The sequence below is a fragment of the Anarhichas minor genome, unplaced genomic scaffold (genome assembly GCF_050575085.1).
Source record: "Anarhichas minor isolate MPS153535 unplaced genomic scaffold, ASM5057508v1 ptg000025l, whole genome shotgun sequence".
NCBI classification, from domain to species: domain Eukaryota; kingdom Metazoa; phylum Chordata; class Actinopteri; order Perciformes; family Anarhichadidae; genus Anarhichas; species Anarhichas minor.
Window position 1 is genome coordinate 6,828,237 of NW_027466471.1, and position 12,724 is coordinate 6,840,960.

General features: G+C 39.7%; 1 protein-coding gene across 1 annotated transcript; it reads right to left on the bottom strand.

Annotated features, from left to right (window-relative positions):
• Positions 1-4,733: 4,733 nt before the first annotated feature.
• Positions 4,734-12,492, bottom strand: mrps27 (mitochondrial ribosomal protein S27). The gene is made up of 11 exons (XM_076099536.1): positions 12,404-12,492; positions 12,042-12,119; positions 10,896-10,966; positions 10,174-10,232; positions 9,517-9,631; positions 8,850-8,928; positions 7,912-8,027; positions 7,707-7,809; positions 7,448-7,590; positions 5,983-6,153; positions 4,734-5,217 (listed from the first exon to the last, which is right to left on the bottom strand). The coding sequence occupies exons 1-11, from the start codon at positions 12,474-12,476 to the stop codon at positions 4,969-4,971; spliced, it is 1,257 nt and encodes a 418-aa protein (XP_075955651.1). The 5' UTR covers positions 12,477-12,492; the 3' UTR covers positions 4,734-4,968.
• Positions 12,493-12,724: the final 232 nt, after the last annotated feature.

Genomic DNA, 12,724 nt, shown 5'->3' on the forward strand with positions numbered 1-12,724 from the left:
GGTTCTTCAGCTAAATATGGTTCTTACAAGGAATAAATAGTTCTTTGAGGAACCGATTTCTGGAATATATATATTTATAAAACAATATTGTCTGCCAGCTAACTACCCCACCCCCAGATCATGGCAAGGTATAGGTATTTTTTGCAAATGTATACCATTCCACACCATCCAATAACACAAACATGAATTAAGAACCCTTTCTTATCCCAAAGAACCATATGACAAGCATGTAGAACCATCCAATAGTTAAAATGGTTCTTTAGTTATGTGATGATTCTTCGGGGGAACCACAAATCCTTTTAAAGAACCATTTAGGAACCATTGTTTTTCTGTGTGTAGCCCTGATATTAGCTGTTTGAAGCTAACATGTTGCTTATAAAACATTCTAAGCGATCTCGGAACCCATCGGCTTTACAATAGATAAGCCTCCTCTGTGCACTATATTTACTAGATCAATTATTGTGTTGTTATTCCTATGAAGACTTAATAGTATTTCATTAATGCCCGATTTTACGTCTATCATTTTTTACCATTTGTATAGTCTTGAAATATTTAATTGTTTTTAATTCCATTCATGCATGTAAAGCTCCTAATGAAAATGTTTTAAGTGTTAATAATCTTGTTAATGTCTACGATTAAAAACACAAGCTAAAATGTGCAGAACCAATTAAACTGATTAATCAAACATCTTGTTGGCTGCCTAACCGCGTATACAGATAATATCTTAGAAGATAATTTCTCTTCGAGGACAAATCCTCTTCGAGGTTGCGCCGGCTTTCATCAATGAAACTCCTGCTGGCAATTTCTCATCAGCGATCCCCACATGTTCCACATCATGTCAGAGAAAATGAGGACTACTTTTTTCGGGTGGGTGTATTTTCCCACAAGATTGACTTTTATGAAAACATGTTGATCATGACAGTATCAGTGTCATGCACAAGAGCTGCAGTGCTGCTTCCAGTGGGACAGCTGTGATATGTCTTGCCTGACGGTTGCGTCATCCCTAAACACTCAGACGTGTTTAAGCCACATCACCTCAGCGTTGGGTCAATACTCTTTCACACGTCGTGGCATTGAGTGGGCAGAGGTTGAGAGAGATACTGGAAATGTCAAGCAGCACCATATGTTACAGGAAAACAACTAAAATTCCAGTTACAGACTACAAATTCTACATTATCAGTAACTGCTAAGTGCAGATGTAGGCCTAAATCGTGTCAAAGATTTCCCAAATGACAAATGAGTGTCAGTTATTGAGCAAATATCCCATTACATGTTTTGTACTTGGCATTTGTAATGATCTACTTGAGACCATTGTTTGTCTTTACTAAAGGGATCAGTATGCTTCGTCTGAAACACCCCCCCCCATACTTTTCCCAAGAATGAGGGGCTGCATCCTATTCTATTTCTATGGTTCTATGGTGTATTTCTGTAACTTTCTGTAACAGACAGTCTGACATCCAGGCCCACTTTGTGCAAAAATTGTCCAGACGTGTGGAGGGTTTGAACTTCTCTCTCAAGCTCTCTGTTGAAAATGTTCACACAATTGCTTCTGTCCTTTTTTCATGTAACCGAGTGCAACATTACATCCTTCCCTTCCCTATGAGGTTGGGCTTTTCACCCCACCTTTAAGTGAGGCCATTAGGAGCATGTATTTAAACAAGCAGTTCACATTGAGCATACCAAGCAGTTCACATTGAGCATACCAACAGCTTTGGCTTATGCGGCCAGGATTTAGGAGAATGTTTCCCATGCCACCCTGACCCTACATACTTTGTGACTATTTGCAACTGATGCACTAGCAGTTCATGCAGCAGATAATCACAAATGCAAAGGAGTATTTATATAGTAAACCCAACCAATTATATAATGTGGCTCTTACAGTCTTGATATATATTGTATATCAAACACAGAAACACTGAACCGACAAACCTGAAAATTACAGTTACAGTTTTATCATAACTATTACTGACTGAGAAGGGATTTCAACATTGTTTGCTTAACCCTACAAACTACAAAGTTACAGAAAGTAAAAGGTTAATTAATGTAGAGATAAGGTGTAAAAAACGATTTAAGTTTTAAGTTTTATAAGTTGGCCTTTTGTTTTCAATTGAAAAACTGGGTATTGTTATATTTTAATATAGCAGCTGATGATCACAAAATAACAAATGAATCAGACAGCAAATAAATCAAATTTCTAATTACCGCTGCTCACCAGCCTAATTTACGACTGTTTAATATGTGAGCAATACACCATGTGTCAGGAAGCATAAAAGCCACGGATACCCTCAAAACAAACAGACAGATAAATTAAACATTATTTGTTTTCACTTATCTCTTTAAAATGTTAAACATGAAGCAGCTGACATTGAGGAATAATGAAAGATTAATAAACACGTTCCTCTGGAGCCGAGAGCAACACGAGCACCAGCATCTAATCCTGTAATCTGCTTTACAGAACAGGACAGACAGAGAAAACTCAGATATAAATCACACCTACACAATCAAAAATAGGAACCGAATAATGTTGACTTAAGGGAGAGGAAATGAGAGGACAAAAAGATAGTTTGTATTTACATGACAAAGATAAAAAATGTGTAAAATCAGGCATTTAGTACAAAGTATTATTCAGAGAGGATAGTACGTACTGAACCTAAACAATTAGGGGATGTGCTGGTTTTATTATGAATTCTCTTACCAGATGAAGTGCCTTTATTCTACAAATATGGTTCCCTGGTAGAGATACACCTTTTTTGTTTTTTATCTGCAGTAGCAGATGTTCAGTATCCAGGCTCAACACTGATCATGTCTAATGCATCCCATCTTCTGCTCCACATTTTCTAATATTTACATATGTCAAATAACCCATGACACATATCCCTTACGAACCACTCCTCTCCCTTCCATGAAAACACACACGGGTCTTTAAAAACCCTTAAAAGGCTCTAGAGATCAGATAACCACTGATGTGGATGTCAAACTTCCTGACTTGTTTTCCTCTCATCGCCTCCCACCTGATTGACTTCATCAGCGGTGTTAGCACACCTGTTTGACTCTTGTTCAAACACCCGCAATCACCGACGAAAAAAACCCACTTGTGTTACTTTTAAACCAGTGATTTTGAGGACAAAGGAGGATGAAGAAGGACTCTTTTTTTTGTATCTACTGCGGATTAAAGCTAATTCATTGTCCACAGATTTTACACAGTCAAAGCTTTAACAGTGGGAGATAAGCATGACACAAAACATGGCCTGTGGAGTGAAGCTGGTATAAGATGAAAGAATTCATGTAAGGAGACTGAGAAGATAGTGCTGCTTTTTCTTTTTCATAATTACACTTTAGGTTGCAGTCAAGCCGTAAAGACATTAGTAATGTGTAAATTGGATGCTAGGAAACATCTGTAGCAAAAAGCAGTAAACAATGTAAACAGGAAGTCACTGTCGCATCAAAAGCTGTAACATAACTTCCAAATATTACAGTTGTAGCAGGTCAAAATATATTTAACTTAACTTGTTGCCGACCCTTTTTGAATGGAGCAATGACTTCACATGCATTAGGTAATATGTTTCAGAGCTAGTGGTAATGCTGTCCATATAGTTTAGAATAAGTAAACTGACGTTATTTGATCATTCAGCCATTTATTAGCATTTTGGGATTCAGGTAGTTGTTTTGTAAGATGTGATTTATAAAATTGTCAGTTTCGTTGTTATGAAGCAGGTCAGATGCTTTGACCGTATTCCATACAACCTCCGTAACTCTATAATTTAAACAGGTCTTACACTATGCTTCAATCTAGTCATGTGTAAATCTCCATTTAGTAATTTACAGCCCAAAACACAGACAACTGGCTCCAAGCGAGTAAACTACGTCGACGCTGAGTTGAGATTAGTGCTGTTTCTAAGGTCAAGTAGAAAACAAAAAAGGTGGATAGAAGTGACCCCTCCATATTATGTTATCCAAAAGAGACACAATATGAGTAATGATATTAAATGGCTAAATTACACCTAAGAAAACATTGACAATGGGTGGAGAGCTGCTCTCAACAAAGCAGTCAGTAAGGAGCATTCTTGTTTCAGCATTTTGTGCTGCTCATTCATCCCCAACTGCATACCAGGCTGTTTCCCAAGACCATGTCCTGAATACTGAATAGCTCAAACATAATGTGGAATGAATGCATTATGTGCACAACCACAACAGCATTTTCTTCTCCAAAGATCTATTATCTCAGCAGCAAAGTCCAAACACAACTCAGGCTTTACTTGCCGGTTAATATGCACAGATTGTTGCGCTTTAGCTGATGCTGCACTGTCGTGTTTCTTTCACAGATGCGCACTTCGTGTCTCGTCTTACAGGTATCAGGATCTAGACTGCAGGATTTGTTTTCCTTTGTGAACAAAATGTTTTGGGCCATTAATGCATTCCTTTCCATGCAAATAATCTGCTTCTCTCTAGATTGGCTATCAGCAAATTCTTCGGTGCAATACTCCTTTCAATCCCGTGAGAAAACTCACGTGGACACATAGAAAACACACACACACACACACACACACACACACACACACACACACACGCACGCACGCACACAAACACACGGAGGAAAAAGGGGTTGGAGGATGTGATGGTGAGATCTTTTTGCTTACATGAGGTCACCCGACCATCAGGCTTAACAATCGATGTGTGCATACGTTGCAATAATGATATCATCCCAGAAAGAACAATAAATGTGAGACAATTACTGACTCAAACAAAAATGAATTTTATTTTGACAATATATTTATATTTGCCCAATTTAATACTATAAAAACAGAGCAATAATTATCGCATAAGCACACAGTAGTTGTTATATACAAAAGTGACATGAGAGAGATATTTTGCCATTTTATACACATAAAACTCTTTTTAAATAATTTCAATGTGCATAAGCGATGGACAGTTCAGAGCTCTTGATTCAGCCCCATCCACGTCTGGTCTCTACGCCTGCTGGGCTGCAGCCTTGGCAGCTAACCGCTCCTGTTTCTCCTGCTCGGCCTTCTCCCTCATCTCTTTCTCTCTCCTGATCAGCTGCATATTCTCGGCCCCCCAGGCCTGCACCCGGCTCAGGTACTGCTCCAAGTCGGCTTTCTCCGCAGCGGTCAGGTTCTGCTGGGCCAGAGCGGCCACTGAGGCCTGGAAGGAGGCAGAGTCCACTTTGCCCTGAGACTCCAGCTGGCTGCTCAGTTCCTGAAGAGGCAGGGAAACAAAGAGACGTTGAAGCACCAAATGGGGACCTCATTGCTTCAGCTAAATAACTTGAGAGGCATATTAAATAAATAAACATAACTGCATAATTCAGTTCTGCACATGTTGTAAGACCTGTGCATCTGTGAATATGACTTTTTTTTTGAAGTCCTGGCCAGTCCGATATTAAAAGACCCTAACGCGTTGACTTTTTTGACCGCTATTAACAATATGCACTAATGTTATTCCAAAAAGCCACCAACGAAACCATCCCTCAGTCATTACATGGGTATTTTTAAACCCAGACATTTCCCTCTGCATTTGACAACAGAGCAGGGCAGGATACAATCTTAAGCTGACAAAACAATATCAGTGGGAATGCTGCTAAACCATTGTTTTATTATCAAAAACATGGAGATGGCCCAACCAGCTGTTGCTGGCATGAACATTGCTTTAGGCTACAAAGTCTCATCTCAAGAATAGGTAACAGTGACGCACTGTGAATATCTTAAACACCACTGATCATTGTTTTGTTTTATCATTACACACAGTAATTTAACTATGAATGTTGATTATATGTTAAGTTACGGTTTTCATTCAAATTAAATTAAAAACAACCTTAGTATGCTACCCACACACGTACAACCCCAGTCATGTCAGGAAACACTGTTTATCACATGTTTACCAGCTCGCCTTGACCAGGAAAACTAATGTAAATTCAGGAGCTACAAAACAAAAGCACGCCTGCTGTTCACAACAAACACCCACCTTGAATCTGCTGACATACTGCGCTAGCTTAGCCTGCTCGGCCTGATCATCTTCATCTTTGGCGTCTTCTTTCTTCTCCTCCTCCTCCTCCTCACCTGCTGACTCCGCTCCGGAGGAGTCACTGTCTGAGGTAGAGGACAGTTCCTGCAGCAAGTCATTCACGTAGTCCAGCTGAAGAATAATGAAAAAGAACGTTGAGAATACAGAAAGATCATTATTTTTCATTTTTTTTATGTTCACAAATCAATGCAAAGTGCAGTTTTGAAACAGCCATTACTGCCTGAAAAGACTTTATCTGATTTAAATTAAATTACTTGTATAAAAAATTACATATTTTAGCAAGATGCAGTTCGTTATATAAAGATTGCAGAAAAGGAGTCATGACGAACAAGGCCGAATACCTCACCTCTTAATCTTGGGAAGAAGTAAGATTAACTGTCACCTGAGGCGGCCGCACCTTCATTTGAGATGTAATATTTCCTCTCTGTCCTACGGTGTTATCTGCTCTGTCTACATTATTGCGGTGCCCATGTCTGACACACTCTGCTTAGTTCCTGTTGCAATGATTCTCACAGACGTCTTCTGTGCTCCAGGCTCTTCAAAATCTCATTAGACGTGGACAAAGCTGGGCAATTGGACTGGAGAGCACAGGCCGGATTAGAGGCGCCACACCCGACTGTGCGTTGGTGCAAATATGTAAAAATAACAATATGACAGCATGTGTGGTTCATCTTAGCAGATAAAGACTGTCTGTGTAATACACCCCACCTGGAGAGTAACAACTGTCTCTACTGTGTGTGTGTGTGTGTGTGTGTGTGTGTATGTGTAATGCTAAGAAGTGTAACTACACAGGATCCTATTGGAAAGAAGGTTGAGGACAGTCTAACACTTTGGAATACATGTTTGTTTGATGTCAAACCCACAGTCAGAGGAGAAGATCGATAACAAGGACTAATCCAGGAAGAGTTTCTAATATATTCATTATAAAAGACAAAAATATGCATTTCCCTGCTCCAAAGCCACTTGTGATATGAATCAATTAAGGATGCATCAACAATCTTATTTTCTCCTGATACCAATTACTTCAACTCGGTCTCTGTTGACACCGAGAACTGATCTGATACCAGTGCTCTCTACTCCCCAAATTTAAAAGCTGCTTACCCCACTAGATTGTGTGAAGCAAATGATAAATAGCTTAATAATCAACAAGATCTTAATTAAAACGTCAATTTTTCTTCTTTCTGATGATTTGTTTTGTACACACACACACACACACACACACACACACACACACACACACACACACACACACACACACACACACACACACACACACACACACACACACACACACACACACACACACACACACACACACACACACACACACACACACACACACACACACACACACACACACACACACACACACACACACACACACACAGATTTCCTCAGCCCTTACTGTGTCTTTGGACAGCTTGACGTCACCAGAAGCAGCGGCCACTCTCTCCATGACACCCAGGGTCCGGCCCAGATATCCACGACCCCAGAAGAGAGGCATCCCTCTGAACACGGCATGTATGCCCTCTAACATCTCCACCTTGCCTGGATGGGGAAGGAGGAGGAGGATAAATGAAACAAACTGCAGAATGAAAGGACAGGAGATGAATCACATAAAAAAACACCACCACCACCGCGAGGGAAGAAACTCATCTACACACCCAGCAGAGCATTGCCGAGTAGCTGAGCGCTGAGGCCAACAGTGTTGTCTTGCTGCAGTCCACAGATGAGCAGCGACGCCCCCAACGCCCGCTCCTCTGACACCTGAACACAGCGAGGAACAAGAGTAAGCATCTTATCAGGGAACACGTTCGATAGTTCCGCTGCGACATTCAAACGCTGATGAGTTGCCGCCGTTTCACTCACAGTGAGCTGTGGCCTCATTGCTCGGTAACTGGCCAAGGCGGACAGAGACAGGATCTGTGTGGAGGGACGGTCGAAGGCCTCCTGAAGCATCACCTCTTCAACCACAGAGCACGCACCTGTACATTTACAACAACACACATGACGTCATTTCCACATGACACTTTTGTTGTTTTCTTTCTATACCGTAAGTTATTTTTCAGGTAATTCCTTTGTTCCCTTAAATCAAATATTACAGGGCGTTCTTCTTAGTTATCATAAATTAAAATGAGATTGAATGTAATGCTTTTGAACTCGCTGTTCTTGGAGTGCGCGGTGGGGTCACCTTTTGCGAAGTTAAAAAGGATAAGTTAGTCTCCCTATTGGTGCACACAGAACTGCCACTATCTGTTGACATTTCCTCAGGTTTTTTAAGCGCAAAATAAAAATGTGCATACAAACAGTTTCATTTTCAGAAAGTACTTAGTGACTTAAATGTGACTCACAGGTGTGTTTGATAGTTTTGGAGTTTTATGACAAAGATAATTAAGATAAATCAGACTTTAGCTACAGTGGATCAATTTATTGCTGTTTTTTTTCTTTTCTATTTATAAACAGTGAATTCATGATTTTATCTGATGTAATCACAACTTCAACATGCAACTGAAAACACTGTAATACCGACTATGTGAATTCACTATTCGCCAAAACCTATATACTGTTTACTTTCTCATGTTATTGCAGAAAAAAAAAGAGTCAGGCTTCCCTTCACCTCTGTCTTTTAGTCTTTTACAAACAAGGAAAGACATGTTTGAAATCGGATTCTAGTGATTTGACAGACTGTTCCCACTCCTCCAAATATTCAACGTCAACAAGAATGCATTTGCTTGGATTGTACTTTATTTCAGTTCGTCTATTCTTTCCAAATGTTTGATTGAAAACATGCTTTAAAAAAGCCTTACTTTTAAAGTCTCCATCCTTAATGTAAGAATCTATGAGCAGGTTGAAGGTGAAGTCATCTGGGAATATTCCATACTGGACCTGCACACACACACACACACACACACACACACACACACACACATGGTCTTTTACATTATTTATCCGAGAACATTGACTGTGTTTACCATTGATGATTTGGTAAAGGCAGTCACACAATAACACAACTGCTGGTTCGAATGCGTCACTGACATCGAGACCTCTTATCTCACAGCAACACGACACCGATCAAAACAACATCAGAGGCGGCCAGACTGACCGAGTATGCTCCGTTTGACCTCATTGCAAACATGTAATGGGCTAGTATATGTCTCTGCTTTTAGAATAATTCAGTGATTCCCAGATACTAAGACTCATTCGGGAACAGTACACATGCTGTGCTGAAAATGTCAAACATGTTTGATGTCATTTGTGCTGCTCAGATCAGTTTGAAAATGCATCTGGGTGGTTAAGATTGGATCTGTGATCGCTTACACTGCTAGATAACTGCAGCTGTCGGCCCCGATCAGAAGCCTCTGATCAGATTTCATCTCTGATTATAAAGATGGGCCTCCTTTACACTGACCAAAGAGTCTTCTGTGTTCAGCTTATTGTTTTAAATATGAGGAGGGATTATAATGTGTTGTGTACATTGTTTTTAACTGTGTGCAGCGCCTTCTCTCTGGCCCCGTATTTTAGACACTGCCTGATCCAACTGTGAACGGTCCAGTCCCTCAGGTACCAACAGTTTGGACTGTGGCGAAACCTGGAGGGATGAAAAAAAACAGAAGGTTTTTCTTTTTTATATTTCGACCACAGCTTTATTAATGTGCAAGATAAAAAAAATGACCACATTTCAATGTCATAACAAACTATTTTGTTTGCTGAAACAGAAAAAGCTTTATCCTAAAAACTCAGCCCTAGTAACCAAAATACAAGAGTCAAATCTCATGGACAGTTTAATCTATTAAATATAATGATTATGATTCAGAAGCTTCCCAAAGTGGAAAGGCAGTTATTCAATTCTCACCCGATTAAATGAAAATAAATGTGCAGGAAACAAGGGTGCGATTGGGAAATTTACTAAATCTTATAATCACAAGAATGGGTGCAGATTCCAGAGGAAGGAGTAAACAGGAAAGGTCTGGGGTTGCCCCGAACAAAGAAAAGCATGTGACTGAACATAAACCAAAACAGAAAAACCAAACAGACAATTCATTCCAAGAAAAGCCCACACAACATCGGTACCACGCAAAACCAAGGAAGCAGCAGAAACGGATGCGGAAAGAGTAAAATGATCCCTCTTACTTGTAAAGGTAGTACTCCGCTTGATCCACTTCCTCTCGAGATGAAATGTTGTCAACAAACTGACGCACAAACAGAAAATATAGAGTTACAGAAAACGTATTTGTTGATTTACAGTGGGGAAAAAAAGTATTTAGTCAGCCACCAATTGTGCAAGTTCTCCCACTTAAAAAGATGAGAGAGGCCTGTAATTTTCATCATAGGTACACTTCAACTATGAGAGACAAAATGAGAAAAAAAAAATCCAGATCTACAATTTTGTTTCTGGTGTCCTTTGACAGCTCTTTGGTCTTGGCCATAGTGGAGTTTGGAGTGTGACTGTTTGAGGTTGTGGACAGGTGTCTTTTATACTGATAACGAGTTCAAACAGGTGCCATTAATACAGGTAACGAGTGGAGGACAGAGGAGCCTCTTAAAGAAGAAGTTACAGGTCTGTGAGAGCCAGAAATCTTGCTTGTTTGTAGGTGACCAAATACTTATTTTACCGAGGAATTTACCAATTAATTCATTAAAAATCCTACAATGTGATTTCCTGGATTCGTTCCCCCCATTCTGTCTCTCATAGTTGAAGTGTACCTATGATGAAAATTACAGGCATCTCTCATCTTTTTAAGTGGGAGAACTTGCACAATTGGTGGCTGACTAAATACTTTTTTTCCCCACTGTATCTGTGACAGGTTGACCACAGACAAATGAAATACAGGCGACGTAAATCTAGAGCTTACCCGAGACACAGTCAGAGAACTAACTGGGAGATTCCTGTCGTATGTCCTGTCCATAGTGGCGGCCAGTAAAGCTGGAAGGAAAACAAACAAACAACAAGTTCATCATGTTCTATGCAATCTCATCAGAGTGTATTGTACTGTATGGCTGTGTTTAATCACACCCACACTGTTGAACAGTTTATAATCAGTGCAGTGTTACACTGCCTCCCTGTGTTGATCGAGTGCACACACAGTAACGATTCGTGTTCGACCGCTGCATGCAACAAAAACATGTCTTCAATCTTTTTGTGATGAAATAACCTACAACAATACTTCTGGATGTGGATATACGTCAGCTACACGTTTCATGTGTACTGGTGCTGTTACAGTACTTGAGTTTCAGCCAGATACAGATAATATAAAACCCCTTAAACAAGTCAACGACAACTTCAGGGTTTCATTTTGTCTTAACACAAAATAAACTAACAATATTTAGCTACACTACATTAGAACTTTGCTTAAAACTAAAACCTAGAATTGGTAAAATTATGATTAGAAAATCTGGAAAATATCAGATCAAGAACAAAAGTCAAGTCAATTTTATTTATATAAAATATCACTAATCACACAATTTCCTCAGCGGGCAACATAATAAAATCACAGAATAGACAATGAGGTCATCTCACCTGAGTGACCAGGTATTAAATACCAACTTTTGGCACTTGAGAGTTTTCAATACTTTCAGTCTGCACCCAAAAACTACCGAAGTCAGATTTCAGCATTCTGCATCTTTTACAATTCATACTTTAGGACTAAAAAACATCTCATGCAGGAGAGAACCGTGTCCTCATTTTGCCTGAATTTGGAAGACTGAGTGCAACTTAACTTGAACCCATTTGAACTATTTCATATCTTGCTTGGTTTTATTGTAAAACACTTTGTAACTTGTTTTGAAATAGCTTTTTAAATGCAGTTAACACTATTATTGTCTTCATCATTATTAGAACTATTATATTTAATAGTGCTGAGCATTGAGGATCACATTGTTGATTCATGACATTCTGTATATGAATTAGGTTCTACTGGATATTGCCAACACACCCTGACCTCTATCCACGTTATCCTCTATCCTCTAGTATTGTTGTCTGGACCGGTTCTCTCTCTTACCCAGGTTCTGAGGATCCTTCTCTCTCGCCTCCCACACTTTGGTATCTGTGTAAGCTGCCGAGAGCATCCATCTCCTGGCTGCGAAGACAAGCAGTCAACCAGGTCATGCAGATACAAACACTACACGTCTATAAGCTGGCTGACATTACTTTAGGAGACCTCAACAACAGCAAACCGCGTGCTGAAGCCTCAGATTGTTAACTGTAACGTTAGCTACAGTTAGCTAACGACGTGAACTGGAGACATTTAGCTTCGAAACATCAGAACAACGACAATGAAAGCCATAGCAATAGAAGGTGAACAAAGAAATACAATCATATTAAACTATGGTTTTATTGTGCCCGGATGCAAGACGTGTTTACCTGAAAGAGACGGAGATAAACATTTAACTTTGACAGCTGCAGTCACACATCGCTTCCAAACGGAGGCTGCCATGTTTGGACGATACCATTTCTTAGCTGGGGCGGGGGGATATTTGATAGTTCCCTCAAATTGGCACAAGAGGGTTATACCAAAAGTGAGACACAGCGGAAATAGCCTATTTACATTATATATTTGTATTAATCATTTGCAACGAAAACGTATATTGATGATTATTCACGAATAACGTTGTAAAGACACAAATAATTTAATTAATGTCTTGATAATGATAATAATAAGCCTCATCAGATGAAAGGTTTTGG

What these genes read in the sequence shown, in the direction of transcription:
- mrps27 (XM_076099536.1), bottom strand. Translation starts at nt 12,476, where the DNA reads ATGGCAGCCTCCGTTTGGAAGCGATGTGTGACTGCAGCTGTCAAAGTT. An exon ending in CAATGAGGCCACAGCTCACT is followed by an intron (nt 7,810 to 7,911) that starts GTGAGTGAAACG and finishes CGCTGTGTTCAG; the next exon opens with GTGTCAGAGGAGCGGGCGTT. An exon ending in ACTCGGCAATGCTCTGCTGG is followed by an intron (nt 7,591 to 7,706) that starts GTGTGTAGATGA and finishes TTCCCCATCCAG; the next exon opens with GCAAGGTGGAGATGTTAGAG.